This window comes from Gossypium hirsutum, chromosome A10 (assembly GCF_007990345.1).
Source record: "Gossypium hirsutum isolate 1008001.06 chromosome A10, Gossypium_hirsutum_v2.1, whole genome shotgun sequence".
Taxonomy (NCBI): Eukaryota; Viridiplantae; Streptophyta; class Magnoliopsida; order Malvales; family Malvaceae; genus Gossypium; species Gossypium hirsutum.
The window spans coordinates 91,722,963-91,741,179 of record NC_053433.1 but is presented as its reverse complement, the minus strand read 5'-3'; the positions used below and the strand labels follow the sequence as shown (position 1 = coordinate 91,741,179).

The 18,217-nt window shown below is 37.3% G+C and overlaps 1 protein-coding gene across 1 annotated transcript; it reads right to left on the bottom strand.

Moving 5' to 3' along the window:
• Nucleotides 1–334: 334 nt before the first annotated feature.
• On the bottom strand, nucleotides 335–17,465 carry LOC107895542 (callose synthase 5). Its single transcript, XM_016820807.2, has 43 exons — nucleotides 17,407–17,465; nucleotides 16,905–17,153; nucleotides 16,687–16,787; nucleotides 15,880–16,001; nucleotides 15,695–15,791; nucleotides 15,485–15,595; nucleotides 14,737–14,865; nucleotides 14,535–14,627; nucleotides 14,298–14,389; nucleotides 14,077–14,203; nucleotides 13,848–13,985; nucleotides 13,681–13,757; nucleotides 13,500–13,572; nucleotides 13,299–13,424; nucleotides 13,112–13,226; nucleotides 12,613–12,947; nucleotides 12,413–12,465; nucleotides 12,257–12,317; nucleotides 12,098–12,179; nucleotides 11,965–12,014; nucleotides 11,783–11,869; nucleotides 11,588–11,710; nucleotides 11,397–11,491; nucleotides 11,214–11,298; nucleotides 10,977–11,137; nucleotides 10,769–10,892; nucleotides 10,580–10,674; nucleotides 10,361–10,478; nucleotides 10,101–10,252; nucleotides 9,863–9,972; nucleotides 9,645–9,767; nucleotides 9,498–9,566; nucleotides 9,222–9,411; nucleotides 9,017–9,128; nucleotides 8,818–8,937; nucleotides 3,248–3,363; nucleotides 3,074–3,157; nucleotides 2,717–2,829; nucleotides 2,386–2,615; nucleotides 1,346–2,158; nucleotides 1,176–1,226; nucleotides 888–1,073; nucleotides 335–803 (listed from the first exon to the last, which is right to left on the bottom strand). The coding sequence occupies exons 2-43, from the start codon at nucleotides 17,101–17,103 to the stop codon at nucleotides 573–575; spliced, it is 5,769 nt and encodes a 1,922-aa protein (XP_016676296.2). The 5' UTR covers nucleotides 17,104–17,153; nucleotides 17,407–17,465; the 3' UTR covers nucleotides 335–572.
• Nucleotides 17,466–18,217: the final 752 nt, after the last annotated feature.

Genomic DNA, 18,217 nt, shown 5'->3' with positions numbered 1-18,217 from the left:
TTATTAAGCATTAAAATATGAATTTAAATTATTAGGAGTATAAAATTCACAATTAGCATTAAATAATCATCCAAAAACGCATTAAGAATGATGTTAAAACATGTTATTTTTAACACTTATCAAATATTTATATATATAATAATTTTTTATGCAATATTGGGATGGAGAGATGGAATCACATAGATTTAAATTTGTATTGTTATCTGAACAATAAACACAACTATCGCAACTCAAACCCAGGTCACACACGGTGAACACCTTTAATATATTTTAAACAATATATATGTGAAGAAGGAATATTTAAAGAGCTACTAGCATTGAATGACGCAATTGCTTTTAAAAAAAGCATTGAAATTTATTAACTAAACAGCTGCTACATCAAAATACCACACGGTGCGTAAAAGAATAAGAATAACAAATAAATACCATTCACTCATTCCATTAATTGATTTAACTTGCCTTCTTTTCCCCCCTACAAAATTAGAAACCACTAAATTATTTCCTTCCATTCCTTCACCCCTAGTGGCATCTGCTACATACGTGGTTCGGTTTTTATTCTTTTTTCAATTTATTTAGGCTTGCTTCTTGCTGCCAGCCAGAATACGTTGGATTTGGAGGCCTCGGCTGAAAGCTTGGTTGAATAGCAGCCTGGTCTGGAATTCTGAGACGAAGGGGAACCATGCCAATATAGCTATTGGTGCAAACAGTAACACACCCATCATGTATTCATACCCTCTTGCTAGTGCCTTTACTGACCCCCACATTCCTATTCCCTTCACCAGTGTTCGACATGCTTGTGATATCTGACCAATAATCATTTCAACACAAATAAATTAAACCCAATCATCAATAATCCATTGAAAAATAATTAAGGCCATGACATGTACCTGCAGAAGAGCCCACCCTGTCGGCATAAAGGCCAGTATGCTCTGGAAGATATCTCCAATTGTGAGATTAAGGAAATAAAACAACATTGCAATGGTGACTATACACCCAATAAACAGTAATAGCTTAAGAAGTCTGAACATCAACTGGAAATCCGCACTGAACTTCATTCTCCCCATCGACACTATCTGCAAATTTAAACAAATGGGTATCGGTTTCTATTAGAGCCAAGCCAACCAAGAGATGACTCTCACTTTTTATATATTATATGGACGGGGTTTGAGTCTCACCTTCAAAATAATCAACACAGCACCAATGACCAACCAGGAAAGACCATAAACCTAAAACCAAGAAGAAAAAGCAACATTATGAACATGTTCTTGTTATTTCCAAAGATTAATCAAAAGAAGACTGAACATTTGAAAATGGCTTTTCATTAGAAGCTGATACTAATACTCACCACAATGCTAAGCCGAATACCTTGTCTGCTACTGGTGGTCATGTTTAGATGATACACAATTCCATACTGGTAAATAAAAAAGCGTATTGAAAGTATAATCTCAAAGAAACGTCCTATAAATCCAGTATGGCGCAGGTGCTCCTGTTCTTCCTCCCACCAAGATTCCCAGCTCTTAACGGAGGGAACTCCAATACCACCTCTGCAACTTATCCACTTTGACCAGTCTTCCCAATCTTCTACTATCTTTTGCCATTCAAATCCCGATGGATTCAGAAGGAAAGGAGCAAACAACCAGGATAAAACTAAGAACCACATTGAAAATGAGAGGAGTGCGTAAGAGATACCATCATCTGCTGCAGAACCATATAGCCTATAACATATAAGCAATACCATTAGCTCCAGCCCTTTTACAAAGTGGCTCCTTGAGTACAATCGGTAGTTCTCTGCGAATTTCTCATGTCGCACCACAAAACCACGCCCTGTTGCTCTGTATTTAGCCCCACCATGCAAAATAGTGCGCCCAAAATAATGGACTCTTGTTCCAAGGGAGAAAGTGAAGAACACGGATGCCAACTGAAGCTGCATGATTATGATGTCACCTAATGCAGTTCTAAATCCTCTCTCCAATCCAATCTCCATGACCATGGGTAGTACAGTTAAGATACCTAATTGAACTATAGACTGTGAAGCCATGGCCGCCCTTAGAGAATTATTTCCCCTAGCTGAAGCATACTTCAGTATTGCCTCCTCTAAACCACTCAATGACAAATAAAGTCTTCCATACAGGAAAAAGTAGACTGTAAAGACAACCAACTGCACAATAACAAGGAGGGATTCGCATTAGCTCAACATAAAAGATTCAAAATAAACAACTAACTCCCCATTACTAACTCTCTAATTGATCTCAATCTCTCATTGTTGGGACTCACCATGGGTTGGCATATTTACAAAGTCATGATGATTCAAATGACTAGCAATCTACTCTCCTGTTATTTAATTAGATTAATCATGAATTGAAACTTGCAAGGATAAAGAATTACCATTGAGCTGAAATAAAATCCAACAGTGGTAAAGTAGCAGGACAACATGCGGAAAAAGTCAAAACGATGGCCTAATCTGTAGATGTCTCTGCTGAGTGTCTGCTCCCCGTTACCACAAGCCACTTTCGCTTCAAAAAGTGAGATTTGGTTTAACCCAACATCCCTACCTTTCCCAACCTGAATATATTCATGATGAGTAATGTTCCCTCGTCTCAGGGTTGAGTTAAAACCTGTTAAAAGTACAATAAATACTAGAGAGAAAAAAAAGAAATTTATATATAAATATAAATTCACTGAAAACACAGTAGTTGAACTGATTTAAGATCATTACCAGCAAAGATGTCTTCACTCAAGTTGATGCCACGAGAACCCTTGCTGATGCCTCCACGGGTTATGTGGAAGATTCTATCGAACACATCTGGATGACCATAATGGAAGCGAACCCTAAAACCCACCAATAAATATCATCATATACGGGAACCAACATTGACATCACTTGCATTAAATGTGCAAAAGAAACTCAATATGGCTGATATTTATGTGCTAACTCAGATACGAGTATTACCTCTTATATATACTGCCATTCGTTTATAATAAAGTATTGTCTCATCGCTATGGCTTGAAAAAATTTAATAGTTGATAACAGTTAAAGGAAGAGAAAGTAGAGTTTAAGAGGTGGAAAACATACTTGAGTGGTCTTGCAAGAACTCTTTGACCAATGGTGACAAAGCTTGTTTCTTGATTTGACATGAACCAAGCCAAAGAAGAAACACTGCAACATGGAGATTCCAAAACATACAATTAAAACCGACAGATATTCGATAAATAATTAACAGCTATAAACAAACAAGTTCATTCAGACCTTCCCGTAAAGATGTGCTCACGCACTCCTAAAATCGTAGGTGGCCTTACTCCATGATCCTCATTAAATTCTTCCAAAAGATTACGCATTTTGAATGCTTCTTCCAAGTAATTGTCCTGGAAAATATTGCCACGAAATGTCATTGGATCTACTTAAAAAATGGGTACTACTTGAATGATTAAACAACTTTATATATGGCCTTACTGTTGAAAAGTCAAATTAAAAGGGGTGTTGAAAAGTCAAAAAAATGGGAGGTGCAAGTGGCACCGAAAGAAAAAAATGATAGGCAAGTTGTTTAAAGTTGAATGGGATAATTGTAATTTTGGTCCCTAATTTTTAGGTCATTTGCAAGTTAGTCCCTGAACCTCAACTATAAATAGGCCTAACCATTTCTCATTTACACCATCCCAACCAATCTTTCTCTCTTAGTTTTCTATCTTCTCCCATTTGAGAATTCTTAAGGAATTCTATTTGTTTGTAATATTTTGGAGATAGTAAAGTTATCATCTGGTGTTAGTGCCCGAGGACGTAGGTATAATTTACCGAACCTCGTTAAAACTCTTATGTTCTTTTTGTCCTATTTTTCTTTCAATATTTGAGGGTATAATAGTAGTATTTAATTGTGCTATTAAATTACGTTAGAAGGAATATTCTGACTAAGGAAAGACTTGGTATTTAAGAGATCCTTGTGATCCACCTCTCTTCCCTGGGAATTGAACTTTATGTGATTTTTTAGTACAATAATTTACACGCTTCCGACCCTATTGGAACAACAAGTGGTATCAGAGCCGAAGGTTAATCGTAGTATGCTCTGTGGTTGCAGTTTAAACTGATCTTCCACATCAGAAAAGATTTCCTTAGGTATATTGAAAGATTATGGAGAAAACGGTCGGTGTAGGAGCTTCAACATCGTCCATATGGACAAGACCGACAATTGCAAATGCAAGATTGGCCGTGGAGATCTTTGATGGCACAGGCCATTTTGGTATGTGGCAAAGTGAGGTTCTAGATGCCCTTTTTCAGCAGGGTCTAGACATTGCCATTGATGAAGAGAAACCAGATGATGTACAGGAGAAAGATTGGAAGGCGATCAATCGGTTGGCATGTGGCACAATTCGATCATGCCTTTCTCGAGAGCAGAGGTATGCTTTTTCAAAGGAGACTTCTGCAAATAAGTTGTGGGTGGCACTTGAAGAAAATTTTTTGAAGGAAAACAGTCAAAATAAGCTCCACTTGAAGAAAAGACTGTTTCGCTTCACATACGTCCCAAGTACCACAATGAATGATCACATCACCAAATTTAATCAGTTAGTCACTGATTTGCTGAATATGGATGAGACATTCAAAGATGAAGATTTGTCTTTGATGCTGTTGGGGTCACTTCCTGAGGAGTTTGAGTTCCTAGAAACTACTCTACTTCATGGCAGGAGTGATATATCTCTGAGCGAAGTCTGTGCGGCCTTATACAGTTATGAACAGAGAAAGAAGGACAAACAGAAAAACTCAATCAGAGATACAGAAGCTTTAGTAGTCCGAGGTTGTTCATACACTCGGAAGAAAACTCAAAAGGGGAGATCAAAGTCAAAGTCCAGACTCGGGAAAGATGAATGTGCCTTTTGTCATGAGAAAGTCCATTGGAAGAAAAATTGTCCAAAGCTGAAGAATAAGGGAAAAGCTGTTGTAGATGCTTGTGTTGCAAAGCATGATACTAGTGACTCTGAACTATCACTGGTTGCATCATCATCGTCGTTCCATTCAGATGAGTGGATATTGGATTCGGGTTGTACCTTTCATATGTCCCCTAACCGGGAGTGGTTCTCTAATTTAGTAGAACTAAATGGAGGAGTTATTTATATGGGCAATGACAATGCCTGTAAAACTGTTGGGATAGGTTCAATCCAATTAAAGAATCAAGATGGATCAACCAGAGTTCTGACTGATGTTCGGTACGTGCCCAGTTTGAAGAAAAATCTCATCTCATTGGGAGCCTTGGAATCCAATGGTTCAGTTGTTACTATGAGAGATGGGGTTTTGAAAGTGACATCTGGCGCACTTGTGATATTGAAGGGCATCAGGAAAAATAACTTGTATTACTACCAAGGTAGTACAGTTATTGGAGCAGTCGCTGCAGCTTCCGGCAACAAAGAATTGGACTCAATGCAGTTGTGGCATATGAAGTTGGGACATGCCAGCGAAAAATTCTTGCAAATTCTGGCAAAGCAAGGATTGTTGAAAGGTACAAAGGCTTACAAATTAAAATTTTACGAGCATTGTGTTCTGGGAAAGCAAAAGAGAGTGAAATTCGGTACTGCTATCCATAATACAAAAGGTATTTTGGAATATGTTCACTCAGATGTGTAGGGGCCTTCCAAGACACCTTCATTGGGAGGAAAACACTACTTTGTTACTTTTGTTGATGACTTTTCCAGAAGAGTTTGGGTGTATACCATGAGAACTAAGGATGAAGTGCTTAGAGTTTTTCTTAAATGGAAAACTATGATCGAAAACCAGACTGGCAAGAAAATCAAGCGGCTTAGGATGGGCAATGGAGGGGAATATAAAAGTGATCTGTTCTTCGATGTGTGCCAAGAGTATGGTATTGTTCGGCACTTCACAGTTAGGGATACACCACAGCAGAATGGATTGGCAGAGCGTATGAATCGAACATTGCTGGAGAAAGTTTGATGTATGTTGTCCAATGCTGGGTTGGGCAAGCAATTTTGGGCTGAGGCTGTGACATACGCTGGCCATCTTGTTAATCGTTTGCCATCATCTGCATTAGAAAGAAAAACTCCTATGGAGGTATGGTCTGGAAAACCGGCTACAGATTATGATTCTTTACATGTGTTTGGATCCACTGCATATTACCATGTGAAGGAGTCAAAGTTAGATCCGAGGGCAAAGAAAGCTCTCTTTATGGGAATCACTTCTAGAGTGAAGGGATTTCGTCTTTGGTGCTTAAGCACAAAAAAAATGATCTGTAGCAGAGATGTTACCTTTGATGAATCTGCCACATTGAAAAAGGTAGCAGATAAAGATATTCAGACGAGCAATACTCCACAGCAGGTGGAGTGTACTCCAAAACAGGTGGAGTTTGAGCAGATGGGGATTTGACCAGTTAATAAGTCTAATTCTCCAGCCATAATGGAGGAATTAGAGGTTGAAGAGGTTCTGACCCAAGAACCACTAAGTACACCAGAACCAGTTGCAGTTGCAAGGCCACGGAGAGAAATTCGTAAACCTGCTCGATTTACTGATATGGTGGCCTACGCCCTTCCCGTTGTTGATGATATTCCTATCACTTATCAAGAAGCAATGCAAAGCTTAGAAAGTGATAAATGGAAAAGCGCCATGGATGAAGAAATGCAGTCTCTCCGGAAGAACAATACTTGGGAGTTGGCGCAATTACCAAAAGGTAAAAGGGCAATCGATGCAAGTAGGTATTCGCAAAGAAAGATGGATCTCCTAGCAAGAAGGATATTCGCTACAAGGCAAGATTGGTAGCTAAAGGCTACGCTCAGAAGGAGGGAATTGACTACAATGATGTATTTTCCCCTGTTGTGAAGCATTCCTCCATTAGAACTTTGTTGGCCTTGGTAGCACAGTTGAATTTGGAGCTAGCTCAACTTGATGTTAAGACGGCTTTCTTGCATGGTGAGTTAGAAGAGGAGATCTATATGACTCAACCCGAAGGATACACAGATGCTGGTGGTAGAAATTGGGTTTGTAAGCTGAACAAATCGCTATATGGATTGAAGCAATCCCCGAGGCAGTGGTACAAGCGATTTGATAGCTTTATGAGAAGGCAGAAGTACACAAGAAGTAAATATGACAATTGTGTGTATTTGCAGAAGCTGCATGACGGATCTTTCATTTATCTACTCTTGTATGTTGATGATATGTTAATCGCTTCGAAGAGCCAAAAAGAGACAGATAAGCTGAAGGCTCAGTTGAATCAAGAGTTCGAGATGAAAGATCTAGGTGAGGCCAAGAAGATTCTCGGCATAGAGATAAGTAGAGATAGACCGAGAGGCAAGCTCTGTTTAAATCAGAAGCAATATCTGAAAAAGGTATTACAATGTTTTGGTGTAAATGGAAACACAAAACATGTAAGTACCCTACTTGCTTCTCATTTGAAACTTAGTGCTCAATTATCTCCGAAGACTGAAGATGAAAGAGAATATATGGTGAAAGTCCCATATGCTAATGCAGTTGGGAGTTTGATGTATGTGATGGTGTGTACGAGGCCTGACATTTCACAAGCTGTTGGAGTTGTGAGCAGGTATATGCATGATCCTGGAAAAGGACATTGGCAAGCTGTGAAATGGATTCTACGGTATCTTCGAAAAACCGTAGATGTTGGTTTAATTTTTGAACAGGATGAAGCACTTGGTCAGATTGTAGTTGGATATGTTGATTCCGACTTTGCTGGTGATTTAGATAAACGTCGTTCAACTACGGGGTATCTGTTTACTCTTGCGAAAGCCCCAGTGAGTTGGAAGTCTACCTTACAGTCTACAGTAGCTGTGTCTACTACAGAGGCAGAATATATGGCAGTTACAGAAGCTGTTAAGGAGGCTATTTGGCTTAATGGATTGTTGAAAGACTTAGGAGTTGTTCAAAGTCACATAAGTTTATATTGTGACAGTCAGAGCGCTATTCATTTAGCGAAAAATCAAGTCTATCATTCAAGAACCAAGCATATCGACGTAAGATATCACTTTGTGCGGGAAGTCTTTGAAAAAGAAAAAAATCTACTTCAGAAGATTCCGACAGCAGATAATCCCGCAGATATGATGACCAAGGTGGTAACAACAATCAAGTTTAATCATTGTTTGAACTTAATTAACATCCTGAGAATTTGAGCACCTTTAGGTGTATGGCGCTCGAGAGCGCATTTGGAGGCACTACAAAAGATAGCTTTATCGAATTTGGGGAGTTGAAGGAAGTATGTGAAGATGTGATTATCCTAATCAAATCTTCAAGGTGGAGATTGTTGAAAAGACAAATTAAAAGGGGTGTTGAAAAGTCAAAAAAATGAGAGGTGCAAGTGGCACCGAAAGAAAAAAATGGTAGGCAAGTTGTTTAAAGTTGAATGGGATAATTGCAATTTTGGTCCCTAATTTTTAGGCCATTTGCAAGTTAGTCCCTGAACCTCAACTATAAATAGGCCTAACCATTTCTCATTTACACCATCCCAACCAATCTTTCTCTCTTAGTTTTCTCTCTTCTCCCATTTGAGAATTCTTAAGGAATTCTATTTGTTTGTAATATTTTGGAGATAGTAAAGTTATCATCTGGTGTTAGTGCCCGAGGACGTAGGTATAATTTACCGAACCTCGTTAAAACTCTTATGTTCTTTTTGTCCTATTTTTCTTTCAATATTTGAGGGTATAATAGTAGTATTTAATTGTGCTATTAAATTACGTTAGAAGGAATATTCTGACTAAGGAAAGACTTGGTATTTAATAGATCCTTGTGATCCACCTCTCTTCCCTGGGAATTGAACTTTGTGTGATTTTTTAGTACAATAATTTACACGCTTCCGACCCTATTGGAACAACACTTACCTGATTCATATCAATGGTTTGAAGAGCTTCTCCCCGAGTGAAAACTAAAGCATGATTCTGATTTTCAGGTTTTCCTTCTCCTAACTTCGCATTTCCAGGCAACTTTATTCGATAGATTTCCTTCAAAGAAGATAAAAGAAGTAGTCAGCACCATACGGACACAGGTTGCTCTAATTTTTCAGTTTATAAGGACCACTACCTGGTCAAGATTATCAACACCTTTAACCAGTACAGAATAGTAAACTTTCTGAGCTTTTCCACCATCCCTTTCTTCAACTTCGTCAATGTATGCCACACGAAGAGAGGGATTACTGTATAAGAAAAAAGGAGTTAGAAAGGGAGAGGTCAAGATGTCAGAAAAAAAGAAAAAGACGTAAAGACATATTCTCAGCCAAGGTACTCACTTAACCATCAAATTAAGGATGTCAGTTGCACGACGGTCTCCATTCCTTTTTTGATTTCCATAGTTTTGACAGGTAGCAACATAAGTAAATTTCAGGTCAGCCACTGCCTCCAACTGAGCATATAGGGATCTCTGGCTTTTCTTATCTTCATCTGATGGTGTTAAGATCGCTTTGTATCCTTCTAATATTTCTGCTCAGCCAACAAGAGAATAGTTCAAAGCTCAGACATCATATGTAACTCCACAAACACTTTGCTCAGAAATATGATGCGCGTACCTTTTTCATCAGCCATGTCAAGGAAAGCCTGAACTTTCAAAGCTCGTCTATAATACATCATCCCTCTAACTGCAGTTCCAACAATAAATTAGTCAAGGAAGAAAATAGTTCCTGAATATTAAAGGGAGAAACTAAAGCATCGAGTACCTGTCCTGCACAGAGTTTGTCCTCTAAAGGAGACCCAATGACGAAGCTGCAAGATTTTTTCATCATTTTCCCAAATTTCATTCTCCTTACAATTGAGTCTCTCAATAAAGTTGTTCCACTCATCTAAACAAAGCCAATGACAGCAATGGAGTTGAAGTTATATAAAGAAAAAAAGAACCTCAAGAGATTATAGTATTGAACTTTACAATATTACAAACCTGGAAATATTTTCTGCAGATAGAAAATGATAGATACACCATCCTCGTTTTCCATCTCAAGTTCACTTTTGGAATAAACAGTCTCTTCACTATAGTACGGAGTCAGGACACTGACAACGGCAAGAAGGTGAATCCAATTATTAAGAAAAAAGGGCTAAGACACAGAAGTGTACAATCACGTTTCAGAATTGCAATTCATATGGCATGCAACCAGAACATATATTCAATGGCTACATACCTGAATGAAAGCATGTTACGAACTCGAGGAGCACGTGGCATATCCATAAACAATGAGTTTGCAAAGAATGAAATCCTTCGACGCGCCTCAAGATTTGATGGTATATCAGTGCCAGATTCTTTGACTGTGAGAAGGATATGAAGGCGTCGTATCTAGAACATGGGACCATGTTGTTAGAAGATGTAAAAGATTCCAATCAATTATATGTTCTTTGAACTATCATTTGTGCTTCGACTAGTACAGGTAACTTTATGATGTACCTGTTCTATCCAATGAGCAGTTAGCTCAGGAGGGAACGCTATAGCAGGTTTTTCATCAGTACCAGCAAAAAGTTGCCTTCCCGATTCCTTGTTACTGTGTCCTAGCTCTACTAATTCGCTGTACAAGATGACAAGAAAAAAGGGAATTAAGCTTTTGTAGAAAAAGGCAGCCGATGTAGAACATTTTCTTCCATATAGAGGAAAACAGAGTTCACAAACCGTATCTCATTCACCATCATATCACGGGTAACTACTTCTAACATATCTTGCAGCAAGAAAACCACAGCATCCTTTTTGGAGGGATCACCATCTTTCTGCAATACAATGAAAATAAAAGTATCAACTACAAATGTATAAAAAGCAACATGAGGAGAGAATTATATTGATTGTCTTTCATATCAAACTGACCAAGATCCCAACAAGCTCCACAAATTTCTTGCAAAGAACAGGTAAAGGAGCCATTCTGAAATTTGCAAGAAGAGTATCCTTCGAGATGTTATTCTCGATTTCTTTGATGATAATTCTAATGGTCCTGTTACATTATAAGTATGTACAATCAGAAATACTAGCATTCAGGCTAAAAACGCTTGAACAAATATCAACAACAAATAGCAACCTTTTCTCGTTCTCTCCAACCACCAAAGTTTTTAGGACAATTTTGAAAGATTCATAGCATTCAATCACAGCACATTTCATGTATTCATCAGCACAGATGCGCTTCCAAAGGTCCGCGTCCTTGGAGCGGAATTGAACTGCCATATCCAATGCTATTGGGATCTGTAGAAGAAGACAGATCGAATCAACATAAACTGAAGCAACTAAATCAAATAGGAATCTGAGGCACTTTTCAAACCTTGCTTGCCAGCAAAAACGGTGGCCACTGAACCATTTTCAAGCTAGGATCCGATGTATAAGGAACTAGCAAAAGGTCCATCTCCCTGTTTTAAAGAAATACTCAGTTTAAGTTTAACTGCATGCCATGCAGAGTGAAACATAAACATTTAACGAGTAAAACATGAATGAAAGGAAACCTTACCTGTTACTAATTAGGTCTTCTTCACGAAAGCTACAAATGATTTCATTCCATAACTGAGCGAATTTTGCAGCTTCACTTCTTTTGTTTGCAGTTACCTGTGCATGAATATGATTTACAATCATTAGAGTATATGTTATTCTGATCACCTGCATAACTTTACAACAATATGATGATTCAGGCGAGAGGTTAACCTCAGCAAATCGCTTTGATAAAGAGAATCCTCTACGCCGCGATTTTTCAGTAGGCACCAAGCATGCATTAAATGCACCAGGCAAGGACTGGAACCGTGATCTTAGCATGCCCAAAGTTCTTATCTGATGAAAAGAAGAGTGTAAGAAATAAAGAAAATGTACAAAATTAAAATAAAAGAATCCCAAAAGGATTACCTCTCCAAGGCGATCAAAAGCACCACTGAAACCACCGGATATGGTTGAGAAAATAGAATACCAAATCTGAGTGTCCATAAAATAAACCTGCAAGATAGTAAAAAAAATTATATGACATGTTCAGCAGATATGGTATAATAAGTTGATCAAAAGAACAGAAAAGGAACTAAATGGTAACGCACCAATACAACCGGTGCCCAAAGTGACACAATAGCTCCCAAGTTGTTTTGAGCTGTAATGACAAGATAGCCATTTAATAAAGCGGAAAAAATAAAACTTTCTTGTAACAAATAGAGGGAGAAAAGAAACAAGTACCATTAGGGAAAATTTCATGCCATGCATATCTAACACGACGAATGCTCATTATGTCTTTTGTCGGCTGCACCAATGGTTTTATCTGGAGGAAAAGTGCGTAAGGGGTTAAAACATAACTCAATGACTGAACTTTCTATTTTGAATTGCAACCAAGATCACCTGCACAAAGTAGCTGAATGCAAACTTGCCACACAAAAGTAATACCCAAAAGAGAGTATACCTGAAAGAGGATGATCAAATGTCAACCAACTGAAAAATGGAATGCATAACTGGAGATGGCATAAGGCAAGCATATGTGTTTATTTTCATACTTACTTTATAAGCGCAAACTGACTTTCATGCATTCCCCTCCCAACATAAACTCGCGGCTGCACACAGGGAAAGTCAGTCAAGAGATGACACAAACCAGTTGATGATGGTATAGCTTCATGATAATTCTAGTAGACTCTTATGTCTTGCTTCTCATATGATATACGAATGTAACAGTCAATATGGAAATGGAACATATTCAGTACCTGTGACCACCATAACAGTAACCTAATAATGTGCCAATCTGAGTTTTCAATCCAACGCCGGAACATTGGAAAGATGAACAGAAAAGCTGCCAGTAGATTTGGAAGCAAGTATAGTCCCACAGCCATGATATATAGAGGATTAATCCCCTTTACTTGATTAAGAAATGATAGCATATCCTTAACGTTCTGAGGGACAAAAGAAAATTCACGCACGTAGAAGAGAGGAAGAACGATGACCCAAGCAATACTGACTATTATCTTCAGAACGTTTCTCAATACGTCAGTGAACTTCCACCTATGATATCCAGGGAAGTTGAGAGAAAGGTCCAAAATACCTGAAACAAGTACGCCAAGGTTATAAAATAATTAGAAACTTTGTTAAAACATAGTACTTAAAATACTTTCCTGATTCCATGTTTTTTAGTTTATATAATAACACCAAATACATTCTATTGACTGTTAAGAAGCCAAAGGCAGAAAGCAAGTAAGAAAACCATACTCTGAACTAAACGCAGAATGGCTGCTGTGATGAAAATACTAGATATATCATACAATAATTCCTCTTTAAAGATTTCTGTTATCGGAGCTCCACTCCATGCAATAATGATCAATACCTGCACACAAAATTTGGAATATTAATATGTACAGGCCACCAAAACGAAGAGCGAATGGTCACATTTTAATACCTGCAAACCTAGAATATAAAAAGTCCATAGTCGATCAAAACTTCGAAAGAGGTGCCAAAATGTTCTAATCTCTACAAAATTTGATTTGCCCGTGCTTCCACATTTTCTTGCACCACTCTTCTTTCCCTGGCATATTAGTTGCAATTAAGTATGGAGTCACTAGCTTATTCAAGAAAAGGGATGACAAAGACTAAGGAATACCGTGTCATGGGTTGATTTGAAAAAGTCACCATCATCACGCATAGGCCATCCAAGAGAGAAGCAATCAGCAGACCTGAAAAGGATACAGCATAACTTAATTACAACTACAAAAAAAAAAAAAGAAAAGAAAAGAAGAAACACCCAGAAACCAATTAAAATTTTATATTAAAACCGTACTTACCAGAAATACTCGTTCAGATCATCATAATTACACCAGTCTGCATGAGAAGCTGTTCCATTTTTGTTCTTTTCGGCTTCCTGCAATATTTGAACTCCCTTATTTGTATCTATCTAGAATACAATGTCTAAAGTCTAAAGATCAATCGGTAAATTTGTTATCAAGCATACCTTTGCAACGACACAGTAAATGGGTGTTATAACCTTCCGCAAGAATGCCTCATCATCTCCACCGTATGAAGGCTTGATATTTTCTCCCGTCACTATGCTAACATTTCCAGCCAACAGGCCATGGAGTTCATATGCCATCTGAGAATATCGTGGGATATAATTCAAAAAAAAAAAACATTAAGTGAAGAAAAGCAGAAGGGTAGCATTTAGATATTTGAAGAATACTCACATTATGAAAAATGTAACATAGACATTCCGGCATGTATCGAACATTAGCTGCTTCACCCCAGATGAGAAGATATAATCCCATATATAGTATCTTCCTTTGTTGTATTTCTTGAGAGCCTTGAGGCAGCCTATACATAAATCACTCGGTACAAATTAGCACAACGGTAATGTATAGAAATATCCAGTAGTAATTAGATGTATAAGCTGTTAAATATTTTTTACCTTAAACTATGTTTACGTCCTAAAAATTTACACCATGTTTTGTAATTCTTAAAAAGCTTGCTCATAACAGCATCGACTGCTCGTTCATCAAGCTACACAAAAGAAATAAGTTTAATCAATATACAGGCATTTAGAATAAAGGAAAATCCTTATGAAGACTATCACAAATGCATGCCAGACAGATATTCACTTACATGCTCTTAAGAGGTTCAGGCTATCACAAATACTAATGCATACCTTATTAAGAGGTTCAGGCTTGGGGTGGAGTCTTATATGATTATTGGCAAGCAGCAAAATCAAGTGCTCCCTCATGTTCCTGACATTGTCCCTCTGCAGTGAACAATGTAAGTCAAACGCATGATTATTGGAAAGAGGCTCAATTTTTAACTAAACAACAAGCCTTTATTTGCGTGTGGATGTAGGGGTGTTCAAAACATACCTGGAATCCAAACATGGCTCTTAACCAATCCAGAAGGTCCAAGTCTCCGGTTTTTTGCCTTTGTGGCTCGAATCCCGAAGGCCAGTTCAAGCCACGAACATTCCCTAGTGCAGCCACAGAAGCCTTAACCTGGATTATAGTAAAGTTTAAGACTTCTAGCTGCAGCCAAAAGCAATGCACCAACAAGTAGATGCCGGAATGACACTGAGACATGAACAGCTAGTTCTAAGGGATCATTCATTCATGGAACTTGTAAAGAAAAAGCTCAAGCTCATAGTTCTTTTCACATTATTCCCACTAGTTATGAATAGGAACTCAAATACACATCTCATCATAAATGAGCTAAATGAACTATAAAATAATATTAAATATTAACTTACAAAGAAGTTTATGTATCAAATTTTTTTAAAATTTTTATGCATGTATATTACCATTATATTTATTAAACATACGGATGTTTTATAAATGAAAATACTAGATGGTCGTGTATTGTAAATAATAATAATAATAATAATAATAATAATAATAATAATAATAATAATAATAATAATAATTGTAGTACACTTTTATAACAAAGCAATGTAACTATTCTTTTATTATGTTTTAAATGTTCTGAATTTTATGCCAATTTCTTCATAATTTAAGGTGTGCATATCTTTATTATATGATGCTAATTATGAACTCAGCGGCTAACTTTTAGGTCTACCTCTTAATCAGAGGAATGATAGAGGACAATATGTATTATTACCTCCTCAAGCTGCATAATAGACTGAGAAGCTCCGGCAGCATCCAAAGGAAGAATGTTGTAAGGAGTGTAGATTTCCTTCTTTTCTTGGACATCTTTGGCCGCTGCCATAATCTGCCCAAGGAAGTACATTGAAAATGCATTTGCATGCTATCAGATTGACAATACTATAATCAGAAGAAACTTGAAGGAATCACTGCACGAAGGACTAACCTCGGGAGCAACTTCTTCAACTTTCTCAGTCTTATTAACGGCACAGAGCACTTCAAAAAGCACCCCGGCTGTTTGGTAAGCTTTCCCTAGTTGAGCTCTGCCAAGAAATCCGAAAAAGAAATTTGTTGACATAGCAGACCTAGTTTAGTTCATACATTTAAGACAACTATTGCGTTATTAATTACCTGTCTGCCTGGTCTCCTTGGTCCAATGCTCTAACATAGTGTTCATAGTACTGCTGATAGTAGCTCCCAATTTCCTTAGCATCTGTCTTTTTAACCCGAGAGGCAAGACTGGATGCATTGTCCTGAGTCCAAAATATTTACCCTTTGTTCACCACATGCTAGTAATATTTATTTCTTAAACTTAAGCTGTAAGGTTGTAATTAATTGTAGCAGAAATTTTGATATACTGGGAATAAAATATAAAACATGAAAAGCAGTGTAAAAGAAGCATATGTACGAACACGATGAAACAGATGCATGCATGCAAACATACATCAAAATCAATCAGTGATGATGTAAACTCCCAACTCCAACTAAGATTTGCCTTTCATTAAATCCAACATTTTACCGTAGAAAATAAAGCACCGTCACTTTGGCATATCTTTTATTTAGGTTTAAAATAATTAATAATTAATTATTGATAGAATTGTTCAATTGTGAAAGAGATTAGAGAATTATTATACGTCTGTGTTTAGTTATATATATTTAATGAATTGATGTAATATATAAAATACTGATATTTATCTATTTTTCATCAGAAGCAGTAAATGAGATCATCCAAAATAAATAATAAGCAAAACAAACAGCCAAGTCAGATATACTCGACTTCATACGTGATTTATCACACGATATGTTCGTTCAAATTTTCTAGTTTATCATTTTTTTTTTCCTAGTAAATCACATGCATTACATATTATCTTATCTTATGTCAAAACAAAAGTGAAATTATGCGATTGAAATTTGGAAGGAATGCGTGTAAATTTATACCCTCTCTAATCTTTGCAGCAAACCAGTCTTGAATTGCCTTACTCCACGACCGGAGGAGTGGGGATCTAACCTGTGTGCTTTCTCAAAAGCATAGAAACGGCCTGTTTATTTTGCAATGAGAAGAAAATAAAAGAAAAGAGTCAGTTCAGTTTAGAAAATTGAGAGCATGTAAATACAAGGAATAAAAGAAACGAGGAGGAAATAGGTATTAGACGCACAGAGATAGGCGACACGAGGGCGTTCAGTTTCGATCTCTTTGGCAATGCGGAGGATAGGAGCGATGGAACTAAGTGAGGAAGGTACGACCTCATTGTCGAACACCTCCGTTGAGAACGTTGTGGTTGCAGCGCTCCGTGACGGCCGCCTTGTCAGCCCTTGCGTTGATGATGCTCCCGCACCCGGTTCGGTATTCGTCATCCCGCACTGAGTTAACTCGTTATCTTCTCAACTCTCTACTGCTCAAAATCCTATATTATACGGTATATCATAATAAATAAAAATGCAACGAGATGTTAAAATTTCCCAGGATTATCAATTTTCACCAAAAATAAAATTAAAAAAGGATTATCAAATTTCTCATTAAATATAAAATACATTTTCCTGAAATCAAAGCATTTAGAATGCTGAAAATAAAATAAATGAAAAACTCGAAATGCTTATTATGGCTTAAACCAAACAAAGCAATAATGAAAAAAAAAAAGAAGAAAGTTTGAAGCATACGTTTAATCCGAAAAGCAGAAAAAAAAAGAGAGGGAAGGGAGTTGTCCCATGCAAAAGCGTTTTGAGAGAAGGCAAATTTATGGAGGAAAATAATATAAAAAGGAGACTTAGTTAGTTAGCGGTAAGAGAGGAGGTTAGGACAAGAGTACGAGAAGAGCTGAAGCAGAGGAGCTGGAAAGGGGAAGGGTGCATCCGAATTCCGTGCTGCTAACCACACGTGTCTTACAACGAGAGGTTTAGTATAGCGATTTTGGTGGGCGGGGGGGCTTTCTTGTGGGAGTTCTTATTGGAGCGGTTCTTCATCAGCAAAATTGACTGATGATTGGTTTCTAGCTTTCGATTGTCTGTTGGTCTGTTGCTTCAGCTCTGTGTTAGTTTTGTTCTGTTTTATTGCTTTTTTTTTTCTCTCTGGGTATTTAATTTTTATATTATTATGTATACCCGCTTTTGTGAGATAACCGTCCGGTCCACAATGTTGCAGGGCTTGTTACAACCATCTCATTCCGCTAGATTTCGTGGGTACTTATTTTGCATTTCCAAATTCAGTTGGTTAAATATTACTATTGTTCGTTTGTATTTGAGCTGGTTTTTAATGTTGGTTTTCTTATTATATATTTTATAATTTTCATTAATAATTTTCTTTAATTAATAATTTGAAGGATTAAATATAAAATTGGTACTCGAACTTGTCTACTTATTTTAGATTGGTACTTATGATTTTTTTTACAGATTAGCATCTGAACTTTTTTTCGATCAATTATATTGGTACTCGAGCCTAATGACGTTACTTTTTTGTTGACGTGGCAGCGCT